The 19,502-nt window shown below is 43.1% G+C and overlaps 1 protein-coding gene across 1 annotated transcript in view; it reads left to right on the top strand.

The window, feature by feature from the left end:
* LOC148527171 (chondroitin sulfate proteoglycan 4-like) overlaps window positions 1-19,298 on the top strand; it is a 49,420-nt gene extending 30,122 nt beyond the window's left edge. Inside the window, exons 5-10 of the mRNA XM_088469427.1 lie at window positions 3,345-3,521; window positions 8,342-8,540; window positions 11,466-11,597; window positions 11,796-11,968; window positions 16,174-16,357; window positions 16,978-19,298. Of these exons, the coding sequence (XP_088325553.1) occupies window positions 3,345-3,521; window positions 8,342-8,540; window positions 11,466-11,597; window positions 11,796-11,968; window positions 16,174-16,357; window positions 16,978-19,016 (2,904 nt within the window). The 3' untranslated portion in view covers window positions 19,017-19,298. The remainder of the gene's footprint in view (window positions 1-3,344; window positions 3,522-8,341; window positions 8,541-11,465; window positions 11,598-11,795; window positions 11,969-16,173; window positions 16,358-16,977) is intronic.
* The last annotated feature ends 204 nt before the right edge of the window (window positions 19,299-19,502 follow it).

The raw sequence follows: 19,502 nt of genomic DNA, 5'->3' as shown, positions 1-19,502 counted from the left end.
TGAGTGACAGAGGAGTGTATTGCGGCAGTGTGATGTCCTGAGTGACAGATGAGTGTATTGTGGCAGTGTGATGTCCTGAGTGACAGGAGTGTATTGTGGCAGTGTGATGTCCTGAGTGACAGATGAGTATATTGTGGCAGTGTGATGTCCTGAGTGACAGAGGAGTGTATTGTGGCAGTGTGATGTCCTGAGTGACAGGAGTGTATTGTGGCAGTGTGATGTCATGAGTGACAGATGAGTGTATTTTGGCAGTGTAATGTCCTGAGTGACAGAGAAGTGTATTGCAGCAGTGTGATGTCCTGTCCTGAGTGACAGATGAGTGTATTGCGGTAGTGTGATGTCCTGAGTGACAGAGGAGTGTATTGCGGCAGTGTGATGTCCTGAGTGACAGATGAGTGTATTGTGGCAGTGTGATGTCCTGAGTGACAGGAGTGTATTGTGGCAGTGTGATGTCCTGAGTGACAGATGAGTATATTGTGGCAGTGTGATGTCCTGAGTCACTGAGGAGTGTATTGTGACAGTGTGATGTCCTGAGTGACATAGTTTATTGTGGCAGTGTGATGTCATGAGTGACAGATGAGTGTATTTTGGCAGTGTAATGTCCTGAGTGACAGAGAAGTGTATTGCAGCAGTGTGATGTCCTGTCCTGAGTGACAGATGAGTGTATTGCGGTAGTGTGATGTCATGAGTGACAGATGAGTGTATTGCGGCAGTGTGATGTCCTGAGTGACAGATGAGTGTATTGTGGCAGTGTGATGTCCTGAGTGACAGAGGAGTGTATTGTGGCAGTGTGATGTCCTGAGTGACAGATGAGTATATTGTGGCAGTGTGATGTCCTGAGTGACAGAGGAGTGTATTGTGGCAGTGTGATGTCCTGAGTGACAGGAGTGTATTGTGGCAGTGTGATGTCCTGAGTCACTGAGGAGTGTATTGTGACAGTGTGATGTCCTGAGTGACATAGTTTATTGTGGCAGTGTGATGTCATGAGTGACAGATGAGTGTATTGTGGCAGTGTGATGTCCTGAGTGACAGAGAAGTGTATTGCAGCAGTGTGATGTCCTGTCCTGAGTGACAGATGAGTGTATTGCGGTAGTGTGATGTCATGAGTGACAGATGAGTGTATTGCGGCAGTGTGATGTCCTGAGTGACAGATGAGTGTATTGTGGCAGTGTGATGTCCTGAGTGACAGAGGAGTGTATTGTGGCAGTGTGATGTCCTGAGTGACAGATGAGTATATTGTGGCAGTGTGATGTCCTGAGTGACAGAGGAGTGTATTGTGGCAGTGTGATGTCCTGAGTGACAGGAGTGTATTGTGGCAGTGTGATGTCCTGAGTCACTGAGGAGTGTATTGTGACAGTGTGATGTCCTGAGTGACATAGTTTATTGTGGCAGTGTGATGTCATGAGTGATAGATGAGTGTATTGTGGCAGTGTGATGTCCTGAGTGACAGAGAAGTGTATTGCAGCAGTGTGATGTCCTGTCCTGAGTGACAGATGAGTGTATTGTGGCAGTGTGATGTCCTGAGTGACATAGGAGTGTCTTGCGTCAGTGTGATGTCCTGAGTGACAGATGAGTGTATTGTGGCAGTGTGATGTCCTGAGTGACTGAGGATTGTATTGTGGCAGTATGATGTCCTGAGTGACAGAGGAGTGTATTGTGGCAGTATGATGTCCTGAGTGACTGAGGAGTATATTGTGGCAGTGTGATGTCCTGAGTGACAGAGGAGTGTATTGTGGCAGTGTGATGTCCTGAGTGACAGGAGTGTATTGTGGCAGTGTGATGTCCTGAGTGACAGAGGAGTGTATTGTGGCAGTGTGATGTCCTGAGACTGAGGAGTGTATTGTGGCAGTGTGATGTCCTGAGTGACAGAGGAGTATATTGTGGCAGTGTGATGTCCTGAGTGACATACTGTAGGAGTGTATTGTTGCAGTGTAATGTCCTGAGTGACAGAGGCGTATATTGTGGCAGTGTGATGTCCTGAGTGACATACTGTAGGAGTGTATTGTTGCAGTGTAATGTCCTGAGTGACATAGGAGTATATTGTGGCAGTGTTTTGAAGGAGGAGGCAACAAAACAACATAAGAGACTGGATTGGTGGATTCGAGGATGACAGACAGCAGACTTGTATGAGCAGGGGAGATAATGATATTGTCAAGCATGAGGGAGACTGGAGGTGGGGTTGTAACCTTAGTTAGGGTGAAGATGATGAGCTCTGTTTTGGACGTATTTAGCTTTAGCAATGGTTTGGACATTCAGGTGGAGATGGCAGAGACCGTTGGACACATGATATACAAGTTAAGGAGAGGTAGATTTGTATGCTGTCTTCAGAGGTGATAGTGGAGGCCAAAGGAGCATATTACAGTATGTTACAGAGTGCAGAGGTATAAAGAGTGAAATGTAGAGAGCCAAGAGCAGAGCTTTAAAGAACCCCAACAGAGAGAGGAAGAGGAGCAGAGGATGTGTCAGTAGTAGAGACACTGGAGGAGCCGTCAGAAAGGTAGAAGGTGATCCAGGAGAGAACAATGCTACAAAAGACCAAGGGAGTGAAGGGTGTCGAGAAGAGAAGGGTGTTCAGCTGTAGGGAAACAAGGAGGGATGAACAGGGAGGAGCTAATCTACGACTTTACCACAAGTAGATCATTGGTCACTTTAGTGAAAGTAGTCTCAATGGAGTATAGAGGGCAGATGCCTGATGCTGAGACTCAGAAACAGTGAATGGAGAAAAGCTGGCTCAGGCATGTGTATTCACTCAGGAATATCGGAAGTAAGAGGAGGAGAGTAATGGTGTGGCAGCTGGAGAGAGCAGGCTGAGGCATAAAGAATGGGGTGAATAGTCCGATAGGTGGGTTTGTTGTAAATAAGAGCATTAGTACAGAATAAAATGTGCTGCAGTGGCTAAATGTTACATGTTCTATATGATTTGCATCTTCATTGATGATTGAACATCATATTATTCCTATTTTCTGGATAAAATAAATAGGGATGTGCAGGCTCGGATAGGTTCGAGTTTGCACGTGGAGTTCGGATTTTTCCCTCCAAAAAAACGGAACTCAGAAAGAGGCAAAACGTCATCTTGCATGGACGAACATCATCATTCCTGGACTTTTGTCCAGGAATGATGATGTTCGTCCATGCAAGATGACGTTTTGCCTCTTTCTGAGTTCCGTTTTTTTGGAGGGAAAAATCCGAACTCCACGTGCAAACTCGAACCTATCCGAACCTGCACATCCCTAAAAATAAAGAGTAAAATGGAATATCAGCAAAACTGCTTGATATACAATGGAATGTTTGTCCTTATAATGTCCTAGGTATACTATTGTCATTTGTTTCTTTCTTTTTGCAAGGTGGTACAAGAACTGATCTATTACGTGCATGATGATAGTGAAACCTTAGAGGATAACGTGACCATAATTGTGAATGATACTGAACTTTCCAAACAAAGTCTTCCGCGGACAATATTTGTCACCGTCACACCAGTAAATGACGAATTCCCCGTTATAAAGGCTAACAGGATTTTCCAGGTAAAGTCCTATATATTTTATCTTATTTGGGCTAGTACTGCTGCCTTTATTTTTGCCTGTATCTTTCATGCATGTAGTAAATTCACTTCCTCAGCATTTTAATCCCTAGGGGGAGATTTATGAAACCTTCTAAATAGGAGAAGTAGTATTGCCCATACCATCCAATCAGATATTGGCTATCATTTTCTAGAATGCATGAAAGCTTTCATCTAATTGATACTCTATAGAAGGTTTGATAAGTCACTCCCTAAATGAGTGATGCCAACACTGCTCAGTGCTAGACTGTAGACAATACATAGGCAGGATGTGTCCCAGTGATGATGGAGGCAGCACTGGCTTTATTGACCCTCATTACAGGTGAGATACATCTGTTCTTTTGCACTTGTGATGTTGCTGATTTCTTGGGACCCCTGTTATCAGGTGGTGGAACAATAAAGCATAGGATCATATTCAATTTGAGGCGAAAAGTCCAAGGTGGGATTTTTCGCCATCATCGCCATTTTTTCCAGGGATAAAGTATCAGACGTGTGCCCGCTTATCCCTGTATTCAATTAGGATCCGGAGAAAACGGGACCCGGCGGAAAGGTAAGTATCGTAAAGTTCTGTCAGTTTTTTGGGAAATCATGCTGTCACCCCCCCAAAAGCTGGTCTGACATGGGGGATCACTATGGGTACCCCCGATTTGGCCTGCTGAAGGTGATCAGGGTTTTTAAATAGCCGTGGCAGGTGCATAAATGTGATGAAGTGATGAAAAATAGCTCTTAGCTTTTTTTTGGGGGGGGGGAATAACTAGTCCCATCAAATTTGGGGTACATGAAAATGGGTGCAAGCATATTTTTAAGTCCCTAAAGTAATTTTTACAATTCTTCAAAAATCCACCCGCATTCTAGAAAACACCTGCCGCATACTTGGGAACCCCTCCGGAATCAATTTCGCTAGTTTAGACGTTTGTCCCTCATTTTTTTTTTTAATCGTCTCCAAAATGAAAATACCTTTTTTGGGGTGTCCAAAGGACATTTTTTTTTATTTTTTTACACAGAATACCTTTGAGGGACATTCCAAGGGGTGCCGGCTTTTTTTTTTTTTTAAAAGCCTGCACCCCAAAACCCCAATTCTGCACTTTTTTTCGCCACCTATTCAGTGGTGGAAACTTCTCCCTGTTTTTTTACAAAGACTTTTCGCACCTGCAAAAAGTCTTTGTAATTGAATATGGGGATAAGTGAAATTGGCGAAAATGACATAATCTGCGATAAATTATCGCCGATAACCGACTTTTCGCCTCTAATTGAATATGGCCCATAGTTTATGGACCATCTTGGGCAGATCAAAAAAAAATCTGTATTCATGACTTTAGTTCAGTCAAAGTTTTTCACACTATTAGGTCCAGGTATTAGCTATTTAAACACACACGATTTTTGTTATTTTAGCTTTTTACCAAAACATATTCAAGTTAGTCTGCACTTTAAAACCATATTTATAATATAACTATCAGCTGTAGTTTAACATCCAAATTGGAGAAAGGGTTTAGGAGATACAGCTGTTTAATATGCAGACCCCTTTTTTAAGGGGCCAAAAGTTATTTGACAATGGACTCAGAAGCTGTCTCATGGACAGGTGTGGGCTATTTCTTCGTTATATCTTTATCGATTAAGCAGGCAAAAGGTCAGGAGTTGATTCCAAGTGAGGCATTTGCATTTGGAAGCTGTTGTTGTGAACCATCATATGGGCCAAGGAGCTCTTAATGCAGGTGACACAGAACATCTTTATGCTGCAAAAAACAAAAATATCCATCAGAAAGATATCGGGAACCTTCGGAGTGGCCAAATCAACAGTGGTAAATCCTGGGAAAAATGCACTGGTGACACAAAAAGTCCTGGATGTCCATGGAAGACAAAAGTGGTGAATAATCGTAGGATCCTTTCCATAGTAAAGAAAAACCCCTTCACAACAACCAGCCAAGTGAAGAACACTTCCCAGGAGTTGGGCATATCATTATTCAAGTCTACCATACAGAGAAGACTTCACAAGAGCAAATACAGAGAGTTCACCACAGGGTGCAAATCATTCATAAGCCTCAAGAATGGGTGTGGTATAAAAGACCGTTAAAAGGTTGACAATGTCTATATAGACACCAGATATTAGACAGGCAATAGGTCTACAGGGACAAAAGGTCGACATGGCAGGAGGTCGACAGGTACAAATGGTTGACAGTGCCAAAGGTCGATACGTGTTTTTTTTATTTTCTAACCCTAATCTTCACCCTAACCCTCCCCATGGAGATTTAACCCTAACCCTACCTTCTGGTGCCTAACCCTACCTTCTGGTGCCTAACCCTACCTCCTGGTGCCTAACCCTAACTGTTGGGGTAGGTGCCTGACCCTAATCGTCCCTTCTAATGCCTAACCCTCCCTCCTGGTGCCTATCCCTAACCCTCCGGTAAGTGCCTTACTCTAACCGCAGCCCTAAAAAATAAAGTGTGTTGACCATTTGTGTGTCAAGCTTTTGACAGGATCGACCATTTGTACCTGTCTCCCTTCTTCCATGTCGACTTTTAGTGTGTCGACATTTTGTCCCTGTCTCCATATATTCCCTGTTTAACATCTGGTGTCTATCTAGACCAGTGGTCTCCAACCTGTAGCTCGCGGTCTTAGTTTTTTTTAGCTCACCTATCTGCAGTACTGCCGAGTAAACTAGGAGGAAGTGACCTCTGACGCGTGCTCCCCAGTGGTGTCGCTGCCATGGGTGGAGCCACAGGGAAGCACATCAGGTGATTGCTGCAGCCTCTACAACAATCGCCTGACGTCCTTCCCTGTGGTTCCATCCACGCCATCCACGCTATGCCGGAGCGAGTTACTTCCACCCAGCCCTGCCGGAAAATCACACAGCAGCCCTGCCTATACAGTATCTTTTGCTCCTCCACTGCACATACCTCCTTGGAGCCGGTAATTAACCGTGAAATGTGCCTGTGCTTAAAATGTATTTACAATATCACTGTAATAATTAATGCATCGTTGTTTTCTATAAAACAATTTGTACAAATTTTCATTAAATGACCTTTAATTGTTCGGTTATTAGCCAGATTTTTTTTTTTTTTTTTTTTTTACAATTTTAGTAGCTCTTCAAGAAGCTTCATTTTATTAAAGTATCTCGCACCTCCAATTAAGGTTGGTGACCACTGACCTAGACACTGTTGACTTTTTAACTGTTGATCTATAGTCTGCAACCCTGAAAGAATAGAAAGGCCAGATTACACTTTGTAAAATAAAAACATCTAAAAAGCCAGCCTAGTTCTGGGACCGCATTCTTTGAACAGATGAAACGAAGATCAACCTGTACCAGAATGATGGGAAGAAAAAGGTATGGAGAGGGCTTGGAATGGCTCATGATCCGAAGCATACCACATCATCTGTAATACATGGTGGAGGCAGTGTGATGGCATGGGCATGCATGGCTTCCGGTGGCACTGGGTCGCTAGTAATTATTGATGATGTGACAGAAGACAGAAGCAGCCAGGTGAATTCTGCAGTGTATTATACTTCTATATACTCTTATATACTGTCTGCTCAGTTTCAGCCAAATTCAGCAAAGTTGATTGGACGGCACTTCGCAGTACAGATCGACAAGTTGTTCTCAACCCCATCCCAACCCAAGAACAAACAACAACTGAAGATGGCTGAAATACAAGTCTGGCAAAACATAACACAGGAGAAAACCCAGCATTTTGTGATGCCCGTGGGTTCTAGACTTCAGGCAGTCACTGCCTGCAAAGGATTCTCGACAAAGTATTAAAAATGTAAAAAAAATATATGGTTATGTTGCATACGAGCTCCTGAAAATAGCAGACTGTGTATACAAATGGTTGCAATTACTAAATGTTTCATACAATATTTTTGTTCAATACCTTGAAGTAAAGCTGAAAGTCAGCACTTCAAATTGCATCACCATTGTTTCATTTAAAATCCATTGTGGTGGCGTAAAGAGCCAAAATTATGTCGGTGTCCAAATATATATGGACTTAACTGTATGTCGGTAAGCATTGTGACCATTTCTTTTCATAATACAGTACATCATGTTTAGTCAATGTAAACATTTAAATTCTGGTTCAATAAATTAAATATTGCTAAAGACAACTTATTCCAGCAGCCTTCATTTCAGCATATGTTAGCAAAAGATATATATACTTATGTATTGAATTGTCTGTTTATGTATTTGTAATTAAGAAAAAGCCTTAGCGTTTTATATACACACATATACACTACAATGTCTGATGGCTTAATAACACACGCACACATACCCACCAGGTGTCCTGATATTGGCCATACCGTCCCGAACTGCAAACCTTAATAGGGATTCAGTTTCACCCAGAAGTGTATGTTTCTGGACAGATAGAGGTGGAGATTGGTTGTTTGGATTGGAGCAGGGTATTCTTGACTACTCTCCCGGAATTTCCTGGAGACTCCCGGATCTTGGGTGGCTCTCCTAGGCTCTGGGAAGAGTAAGCAAGTCTCCAGCAAGCCACTCCAGGAGGAGGCTTTCTAAATGTCTGTAACTATGGAGCAGGGTTTGGGGCAGATTGCGTCTGTCCGCTTTTTGAGTTTGCATATCTATACGTTGAGAGGTATGTACGCAGCAGTTGAAAACAGTGACGCATGCAGAATATAGAATAAAGTTATATATACATTTGTTTGCAATAACGTATTCTACAGCAGGGATTCTATAACTATTATATATGTAATAGATAACTGGGACTATTCAGTGTGTTTTGTCACAGCCAGTGGGACTTATCTTCTGTAAAATTCACCTGCTTTTCTGTCTCCTAGGTCTGGGTTGGCTCAGTGACAGAAGTAACATCCAATGATCTTTCTGCTGAAGACCAGGACTCCTCCCCCGCAGATCTTGTGTTCTCCATTACACCACCCAGCAATGGCCACCTAGCACTCAAATCCAATCCAGATAAAAGTATTCTTAATTTCACTCAGAAACACATAAATGACGGTCACCTGGTGTTTGTACATGGTGGTAAGCATTCTATTTCTACATTTTTATAGCTCCCATTCATAGGGCCTAATTCAGAATTGTACAGAAATCTGATGGGGACAGGGAGTGTGCAGGGCCAGCTAGCATTCTTGAGAACGGATGAGTGTCATAATAATTGAATTAGTCTGTTACATCTATGACATGGGCAGTCTGGGTGTGCGCCTTCCCCCAATTGCTCCCGCTGCTGGCAAGACATGATATCCTAGGAGGCTGCTGGGGGGTAAGTATAATGGGCCCAGGATGGAGGACGAAGGTTGGGCAGAGATCGGAGACAGAGCAGGGGCGGAGGATGGAGGCAGGAATGACGGCAGAGGGAAGACTAACGTGAACTTATTTTAGGATGGGTACAAAAATACTAGTATGTTATAATTTGCCCGTATTTTTGTTCAGAAAAGTGATAGGCACAACACATACATATTTTGAAGTTGGCAGAGATGGAACAAATTTAAGCCAATGAGATCACCGGAGTATTCCCAGCAGCACAAATTATTTCAGGAGATGAATGTGCTGATTTTTTAGGAGGCAGTGGCTTGTCCTCTCATGTAATTTATGTTTCATAAAGTTATTTTAAAATGATTCCAGCTTAAATTAAATTAAAATTGGAAGTGAGATTGAGGTACAGCGCTTCACTTTTTCCACATTTTGTTATGTTACAGCCTTACTCCAAAATGGAATAAATTCATTTGTGTCCTCAAAATTCTACACACAATACCCCATAATGACAACATGTAAAAAGTTTTTGGGAGATTGTAGCAAATTTAATATATAAAAAAAAACTAAGAATCAAATTTACAATAAGTATGTACAGCCTTTGCTCAATACTTTTGTTGATGCACCTTTGGCAGCAATTACAGCCTCAAGTATTTTTGAAGATGATGCCATAAGCTTGGCACACCTATCTTGGGCAGTTTCGCCCATTCCTCTTTGCAGCACCTCTCAAGCTCCATCAGGTTGGATGGGACGCGTTGGTGCACAGCCATTTTCAGATCTCTCCAGAGATGTTCAATCGGATTCAAGTCTGGGCTGTGGCTGGGCCACTCAAGGACATTCACAGAGTTGTCCTGAAGCCACTCCTTTGATATCTTGGCTGTGTGCTTAGGGTCGTTGTCCTGCTGAACGATGAACAGTCGCCCCAGTCTGAGGTCAAGCGCGCTCTGGAGCAGATTTTCATCCAGGATGTCTCTGTACATTGCTGCATTCATCTTTCCCTCTATTCTGACTAGTCTCCCAGTTCCTGCCGCTGAAAAAACATCCCCACAGCATGATGCTGCCACCACCATGCATCACTGTAGGGATGATATTAGCCTGGTGATGAGCGGTGCCTGGTTTCCTCCAAACATAATGCCTGGCATTCACGCCAAAGAGTTCAATCTTTGTCTCATCAGACAAGAGAATTTTGTTTCTCATGGTCTGAGAGTCCTTCAGGTGCATTTTGGCAAACTCCAGGCGGGCTGCCATGTGATTTTTACTAAGGAGTGGCTTCCGTCTGGCCACTCTACCATACAGGCCTGATTGATGGATTGCTGCAGAGTTGGTTGTTCTTCTGGAAGGTTCTCCTCTCTCCACAGAGGAATGCTGTAGCTTGACCGAGTGACGATCGGGTTCTTGGTCATCTCCCTGACTAGGACTCTTCTCCCACGATCGCTCAGTTTAGATGGCCGGCCAACTCTAGGAAGAGTCCTGGTGGTTCCGAACTTCTTCCATTTACGTATGATGGAGGCCACTGTGCTCATTGGGACCTTCAAAGCAGCAGATATTTTTCTGTACCCTTCCCTAGATTTGTGCCTCGAGACAATCCTGTCTCAGAGGTCTACAGACATTTTCTTCGACTTAATGCTTGGTTTGTGCTCTGACATGCACTGTCAAGTGTGGGACCTTATATAGACAGGTGTATGCCTTTTTAAAATCATGTCCAATCAACTGAATTTACCACAGGTGGACTCCAATTAAGCTGTAGGAACATCTCAAGGATGATCGGTGGAAACAGGATACACCTGAGCTCAATTTTATGCTTCATGGCAAAGGCTCTGAATACTTATGTACATGTGATTTCTTAGTGTTTTTTTCTTTTCTTAAAGTTGCAAAAATCTCAAAAAATTTTTTTACACGTTGTCATTATGGGGTATTGTGTGAATTTTGAGGACAAAAATGAATTTATTCCATTTTGGAATAAGGCTGTAACATAACAAAATGTGGAAAAAGTGAAGCACTGTGATTACTTTCCGGATGCACTGTATATAGAGGTCCAGTTGGTAGTGCTTGGGTTATAGATATTTCTATGCAAGTTATTTAATTCATCAGCCATGCAGACTTACAATGTGTTGTGTTTGATACGGTCACATTTTTCTAAATTTTCTATGTGGCTATTTTTAAGATAACTATTTCTATTCTGCTTTTGTATGTAATTTAATATATTCATCCTTTAATATTTAAATTAAGCCCCGTACACACTGGATGAGTTATGTGAACAGTAACGATATCTTTGAACGATACATCGTTTAAATCATCCAGTGTGTATGCACTTACCAACGAACGATGCGCGCTCCCGCAGGGCCGTTCACGATATCCCCAGTCGTCTGTACAGTCCATTCTGGGGATACCATTAGCGATGCCATGCTGCCGAATGCAGCATGGCCACGCTCCACCCCCCACTGCGGTCGTCTGTCGTTGCCAGCATCAGCAAGTGTGTATGCACTTGCCAATGCCGGCACCCCTGCCAGGCCCGCAGCATCCGACATCGCTAAGTACACACATCGTCCAGTGTGTTCGGGGCTTTAGACCAAATGCATGTTAAAAATATCGGATTAGAGTCTTTGCATGCAATTTACAGTAAATATGTTAATCTTGATATATTATTTTAGTTGATTGTATTTTTGATGCTGTACGTCTGCTTTCATCCTGTTTTAGGGTCTATGTCCGGAGGATTCAACTTCCAGGTTACAGATGGTTTGAACTTTGCTCCAAGACAAATTTTTAGCATTACTGCAAGGACACTGGTTATCAATATAGTAGTTAATAAAGGACTGGGTGTTTTTCCAGGTAATTGCTGCATACGCATCAAGACGTTTATTTGGTTATATAACCCCCGTTATAGCGAGGCTTGGCGCCGTCATAAAATCCTTCTGTATATGTGACACAGTTTATGTCCATGTTCCCTTTTGCTGTCTTCAAAATCACATTGTATAGCAATTACTTATAGACATTTCTTATAACATTTACAGAACTTTTTTTTTCCAGGAAAGCGGAGAATCGTTTCTTCTGATGTTTTAAAGGCCGCAACTAACGATGATGGCAGTCTGCAGAACAGAACTATAACGTTTGTCGTTACTAGTCCTCCCAAACACGGGCGGATTATAAAGATAGGAGAACAAAACACAACTGAGGAAGTGCCCAGCTTTACACAGCTAATGGTCAGTATTACATCTATTATAACAGTCTTTTATTGATTATGTGACAGCTGACATAAATCATTACTAAAATGTACCTGTGGAAACGTAAACCTGCTCTTAAAGATAATTTAAAAAAAAAATTTCCTAATTATGTCATACATTCATAACGCATTCAGACAACCCTTAGAACCCTTTGTACAACATCATTTGACCAGTAATTAGCTTCATAACCAGGTCAGAGCATGTTTTTTACCACCACATGAACTTTTATAGACCCAATCGTATTATTCTACAGACTTATTCTAGGCGGAGGTCTTCACTATTAACTCTAATAGTCCTAGAGTATTTGAATTTACTTTAAAGGACTTTGATTCCAAAGAAGGGAGAATCCACCATCTCCAATACAAGTTTCTCATCACCCCAGACACCTGGTTATTTACTATACCCTACCCATCTCCAGTTATTCACCATTCCCCCATACCTATTTGCTTATCACACCTGCCCATGGTTATTCTATCCCCCCTTATTGTTCATTGTCTCCATGATTAGTCACCACATTTAGAAATGTTGGGTTGAGATATTTCAGCCAGTCACATATTGATGATGCAGCTCTCATACACTGATAGGCTGGCATCACGGTGCTGTGATGATCTCATCACCCCATCGCCACGGCACCGCGATCTCATCTTATCGACTAGAAGTTGCAGTGTCCTCATATGATCGGACACATGGACAACCACTACCCGCTGCTGCCACTATCTAAAATAACAGATGCATCAGGGACATGAAAATTAGTTTGGTGTCAGCAGAGTTCCCAGGGGGGAGAAGCCAATGCTACGCCTCCGGTAGCTGCTTTTTCTAAACCACTATGGAGTTTTAGCTTGTGAGCATTGCCCTATTACCTTAGATATCCAGCCATGCGTAATTACTGTGTTTGTTTCCATCTGTAAAGTACACTATTGGGGGAATTCAGTTTTGCGGATGTGCCGCCGGGCATCGTGCACATATTGGGCACCTATGGAAGTTTTTCCTCTCACTTCTATGTTGATATGATACCGACCGGCGCGATGTTGCCGGTCCGGAACGGGACATCATGCCGATGTCGGGGAATTCTCACTCCCCAGGTGACTAAAACTGAGGCTGCTTCTTGGCAATACCCTGGTACATTTATTTTACTATCATATCGCCTTATTAAATTTAGGAGCTTCGGAACACATGGCTCAGTTTTAGATTACTATAATAATGTGTTTCCATTTTGCTTATTTAATGGTTGTGAACAATTAATACTACTTTTTTTTTTAATAATTGGGAAAATATTTATTTGTCAAAAATAATAAAGTTTGATTAATGGGTATGTTAGTGCGGGAATCGCTGCATGTGACCAGCATTGTCATGATCTGAGTAAGGGCAGCCTACCGAGAGGTGCAACAGGCAAGGTAAACAATATCACACAGTAGCAATGCTTCTTTTGTCCTGCTGTGATGCCCTGCAGGTGCGTGGTATCACTTAAAAACCTGTCCAAGCCACAGACAATACCCAGCCATTGCAGATTATGATTTTATAGCTATTTCTGACAACGGCCATCTCATAAGAGATGAAATTTCATTGGCCATTTTGGAAGTCTGACTGTCCGTGACATTTTTAATAAAGCTGATTTAAAAAGAACATTTGGAGAGGGCAGAGTGATTGCCAGCAGGCTGAAATGGCAGTTGGAGGAGGAACTGAGAGAGGCGGCCATTACACATGAGGGGGTGTGTGCTGTGAGTGCTGCTCCTGCACAGAAGCATAGGAAACAAGCAAAATGAGTGGCTGGGACTTGTAGTGCCACAGTCTGTTTCTAGTGTTCACTCTAGATCCGGCAGCAGGCAGGGCAGCGGACATAGAGACAGGGCACTTCTGCGCACGCCCGAATAGGGGGCATGACCAAAGAAAAGGGGCGTATTTTAATGACGCGCCCCCTTATCGTCACTCCTAGGGGCGTGCCCGGCACTTACGGACATGCCAGGCAGCCCCCAAGCGCTGCAGTCACAGTGAATGGATGCTGCGCCGCCGTTTTGAACACCCACGGGACACTGTGACCCACGGATGGAGACACAACCCGCTGGCTGTCTCAGCGGGGCGCCGCGCTGGAGGGCAGGGTGCTTTCTGCCCTTCAGAAATAGGGCAGGGCGTGGCACCCCGATAAAACAGCCTAGTGGGAATGCTATGTTTCAGTGTTATTAGCACAAACCAAACGTGTTCCAGTAAGCTGTGCCTACCTTTTCCCGGAGGGAAAGCTGCATCCTAAGATCCTGCCTAAGATTTGGAGACAGAAAGACATTTGTTACACACACACAAGCAGTCGTTTTGGGCATCGATATAGATACTATTAGTTCATCAACAGCGCTGCAACAATACTGTTTTTAACCACTTAACTGGCTAATATATTTTCCAAAAACCGCTCAGAAATTGTCGTTTTTCTTTTATGATTGAATTCAGTCAAGAGCAGTTATTTAAAACCTATCCAACACATATATATATATATATATATATATATAATGTGTGTGTGTGTGTATATATATATATATAATATATGTGTGAGTATGTATGTGTGTATATATATATATATATATATATAAAAAGTTAAATAAAATGTTTTTTTTTTTTTTTAAAATGTAAAGTAGAGAAACATCGATTTTTTTTTTTTTTTATTGATGTATCCGGCAATCGAGATTATCGGTGCAGATGCTGGGGCTGCTGTTACCCCGGCAGCTGCTCGGTATTCATGCTAACGGGGCAGTGCTGGCTCCACTAACTCCGGTGGCTGCTCTGCAGCCGCCGCGTACACGCTGAGAGAACAGCGGTCACATCGCTGTAGTAAGTGGCGGCTCCAGGCACGGACAAGCCGGTCCTTCGCATGGAGCGCCATTGTCGAAGGGCGGCGTTTGCAAGAGTTATACACCCAGGGGGGAGGGAGCGGGGCGGCAACACAGAACCACGCTAGGCGATCCAAACCTGGCCCTGGCTGTAATCATTTCTCGGCAGCTGCGAGGAGCAGCGCCAGGAAGCGGCTTCCTTTACTGGCTTTCCCCAGCGGCTGCTAGGAGCAGCGCCGGGTGTACACAGGGGGAAGCGGCTCCACTTACTAGTTTTCCCCGGCGGCTGAGATGAGCAGCGGCGGGTGTACACAGGACCAGCCGCCGGGTCGGGGGAGGGCGGTGCCGGGCTGTCTGATCACTGTGCCAGGCAGTGATCAGCAGACACAGGGGGATAATCTGAATATGTAGAGGGTAATATACAGCTGCCCACAGGGCGTTCCCTAGTTCCCTACTGGGAAAGCACAGCCTGGTGTGGTCGCATCTGATGCAACCATGCTAGGCAAGTGGTTAAGTAAAAACTAACTTTGTGCATACATGCAATTACGGGACCCAACGTGTACACACAGGAACTCAAATGTGACCTAGAACTGCAGGTATTATAGTCAGTGTTCGTTAAGTCTGTAATAACATTGTTATTTTAGACTCATTGTGCAGAACCAGATAATTCATAATTAAAGTGAGGTTGTGCATAGTGATACTTGTATTGAACGTTATTTGTGAACTACTTCATTGATTAATTTAAGTCAAACTGACCCATTCCAGTCACCGTTTTTGGTGTCGTTATTAATAAATGCAAAAATGATTAGCATACATTTTTGTTACAATTCTGTTTGTGTCTGTGGTATGAGTTGAGAGTTGCACCAAAGGAATAACTAAGAAGACTGATCCACCAGTGAGGTAACTCCAACTTTCTCCCGCACCGTAATATTTTTATTCTCTCATTTTCGGGGTATTACACTGCTATGTGTGGGCATGTATCCATACACAGCGGCTTTACTTTTTGGTTCAGTTTCTATTTCTTATAAAAAGTTCCAGTAACGGTAAGAAGAAATGAGTGAAATAATTTCAGAAATTAATACAATAAGCATCTGCCCAGTTATCCAGAGTGTGGATGGTGCTATAAACATTATATCAACTTGTAACTATAGGTGAGTATTGCCACCTATTTGCATACCAAAAAAAGCTCTGCACGGTGGTAATGAGAGATAATCGGGCTATGGCAGAGAGTGACATCATACATACCTCTATATGAAACTCATGCATCCATCTTGTCTGGGTTTCAATCTTTAGGTTAAGAAATCCTTTCTTAAAGGCTCAGCTGTATATTACTGAAATTTATATTATTTTGTGTCCATTTTAATTTTGCAGGTTGATGAAGGGGTAATTATGTATGAGCATACAGATACAGAAGTTTTGGTATGGAGTACACAGGATTCCTTTACCTTCACAGTGTCCTCTTCTCCAGCTGCCCTAGAAAAGCAGGCGTTTCTTATCACAATATCGTACGAGGTCATTGATCCCGGCAGACATAGCCGCCTGCTCGCCAACACAGGTAACTCACAGACTTTGGGCCTGGTTCTGGGTTGGGCACAAGTGGGTTTGCGGACGCCTCTTGCAGATTTCAGTACACTGTGCATGTGTCGTAGAAAGAACTGTGTGCCTGGGCTATGGACACAAATGGAATTTGCAGTTGCATGTTGATAGGGCCACTCTCTCCGTGAAATGGCCATTTACGGGTGGTAACTATGCAGACGCACAGAACTCTAGTGGGAGTGTCGTGTGCATGTTAACCTACTTCAGTAGCGCACAGACGGAGATGGGACACATTTTGTACTCCGCATGGTGTGGGTTCATGCCCAGATGCTATTGATGATTAGTTGCAGATGGGAAAACAGTGTGGAGGGGGGCGGTGGCATTGCACATACAAAACCATGGGTGTTAGGCATAAACGGGCGGATTCTTACATTTAGCACAAGCTAGTAAGTAGGTTACAGCAACCATACAGAAAAACGTCCATAGACGTATCCTACTCATAATCGGCCTTTTTGTACTTAACGTGAACGTGATCATTCTGTCTCATGCGTCTGTGCTTGCAATACATGTTTTCTAAGCATATATCATACTTTGTTGTCTTCCGCATTACTGACACTTTATATATTTATTTTGCATCAGGTGCTTCTGTTGTGGAAGGAGGAAAAGTTCACATAGACAAGTCAAAGTTGAATGCATTAAATCTTTTGGCCAGACTGCCGGAATCACAGCGGGCATCATATGAAGTCTGGTTCCAGGTGACCTCGTTACCCAAACACGGCGCAATTGTGGTCGGAGACAGGAACATTACTAAAGAAAAACCCAATTTCTCCCAGTACATTATTAGTAAGTTTGGGATTACGTACCTGCATGATGGAGCAGAGTCGCCCAGGGATAACTTTACCTTTGCCACCTGGCTAAATTTAAAAAGCAAATCCGCTGTGAAGCCCGACATTGATATCATAGAAGAGATGTTTAATATCACCGTAATTCCTGTTAATGACCAGGCTCCCGAGCTCAAGACGAAACGATCCAATCTGAGAGTCTTGCAAGGGAAAATAATTGCGTTTGGTCCAGAAAACCTAAACGTTGAAGATCTCGATAACCCACCAGAAGATATAAAATATACTGTGATCAGCCCACCGAACAACGGGTTCTTGGCAAAATCTGGCAACCTCAGTGCTTCCGTCCAGTATTTTACCCAGGCAGATATTAACAAAGGTGACCTATGGTTTGTACAGGATGGGAGCACAAGTTCTGGGGTGTTTTATTTTAGCGTGACGGACGGCAAACATAAACCATTGTATAAACTCTTTAATCTGGAAGTGACACCCGTTTCTATTACCCTGGTTAACAAAACGAATCTGGTCTTCACCCAAGGGCAACATTTTCTAACCGTTACCAATAGTAATCTTGCAGCTACAACTGATGGAAAGAGCATAGCGATAAGTTACGAAATATCGCAGCCTCCCATGTTCGGCAGCATCATAATGGACAGCATACCGGTGACGAAGTTTGACCAGGTCGATATAGAATCGGGCAAAGTAACATTGCACATCGCAAACTTCAACACATCTCAGGATAGTTTTGAGTTTATGGTCTTCACTTTAGAAACCAACCTAACAAGACAGGTAATTAACATCACAGTGGAGCCGCTGATAAATGTTCAACCGGGACTGAAAATACCAACAGGCATAATGTATCCCTTAAAGACTAAGGACTTGGATGCAACGGAACTGTCAAACCTGACCAGCAGTGACCCAGAATATCATGTTCTGGATGCACCAGTTTATGGGAGAATAAAGAGGAAAAGTTTTCCAAAAAATACTTATGTAGATATTGATATGTTCAAGCAAAGTGACATTGACACAGGACGTATATTGTTGGCTGTTGATGCCAATGTCACAGATCAGGAAATGGTGAATGATTCCTTTGTCTTTCAGCTCAAAGCATACGGAGTGCCGCCGGCTTTGGGGTACTTCAGTTATTCTGTGGTCCCATATGAACAACTACTCGTGGAAGTCACCACTACTTTAGAACCTCTTTTGACCAGCACTGCTGCTTCCTTGTACACCAGTGTAGCTTACGGGACAGGCACAACAAGTCACTGGCTGATTAAAAACCACACAGACGTTCCCATAAAGAGATTTGGTAATCGTAACCGTTGGGGAAACCAAAAAAGTGAGGAACCCCTGCTTTCTGTAGATGTAACATTCACTAGTACTTCCGCTAGAGGGATCACCACTAAACCGATTGCCGCTAGTCCAAAAGCAGAACCTAGCCAAAGCAGTGCGCTTTCCGTCATCATCCCGCTGGTAGTTCTTGCTGTCTTGATACTTGTGATCATCTTCATTGTTTGGTTTCTTCTTAAGAAACGAAGGGCAAAGAGGGCTGTACCACATGTCCGCAGCCACTCCTATAGCATGGTGCCCCAGATCCCGTCTCCGTACACAGAAAGAAGCGCCACTATACCAACCGTGACAGTGACCCCTCTACAAAGACCCAGTGACTCCTGTTCTGCAAGCCCAGTGCTGCCAGTCAGACAGGGCCATGTCCTTACAAGTTCAGCCCCTTCCTTTGATGTCCATACTCAACAGAACTGGCTGCAGATGGATCCAGAAATGATAGAGCATTGTCGGAAGACTAACCCCACCCTTAAGAACAACCAGTACTGGGTATAGCAGACTATACCCACCAAAACATTTATTATATTTTAACATATTTTATAAATATGTGTATTTTTGGTATTTACTGAAATAACCATTCTATTTATTTTTAATTTTTTTCATGCGCTATGCAATACTTAGCGATTTCTTATTAGTGTAACAGTCAGCTAGTATGGCCTGGTAAGGACTGTTAACCTGATTAAAATGTTGACAATATGTTAATAGACATATTTGTCATGTGATCCCTTTGGAAGTGTATACTTTCAGCATCGCATTTTAAATTCCATTAGTCATATAAATGACGTGCGTGTGTTGACATATAACATTGTCTTTGCACTTTTCTTCTATGTCTCCCATGATTATGTTGCACTGAGATGAGCTTGAGACAAAGACCTAACCTGGCACAGCTGCTAGACAGCTCTGATCATGGAACATAAGCTGTCAACTTAGGAGCCCAGCCAATGAGAACTGTCTGGTAGATGTGAAGGGAGGAGGGCTACA

The sequence above is a fragment of the Taudactylus pleione genome, unplaced genomic scaffold (genome assembly GCF_031769625.1).
Source record: "Taudactylus pleione unplaced genomic scaffold, aTauple2 ptg000092l, whole genome shotgun sequence".
Classification (NCBI taxonomy): domain Eukaryota; kingdom Metazoa; phylum Chordata; class Amphibia; order Anura; family Myobatrachidae; genus Taudactylus; species Taudactylus pleione.
This window is presented reverse-complemented; position numbering and strand designations above follow the sequence as displayed.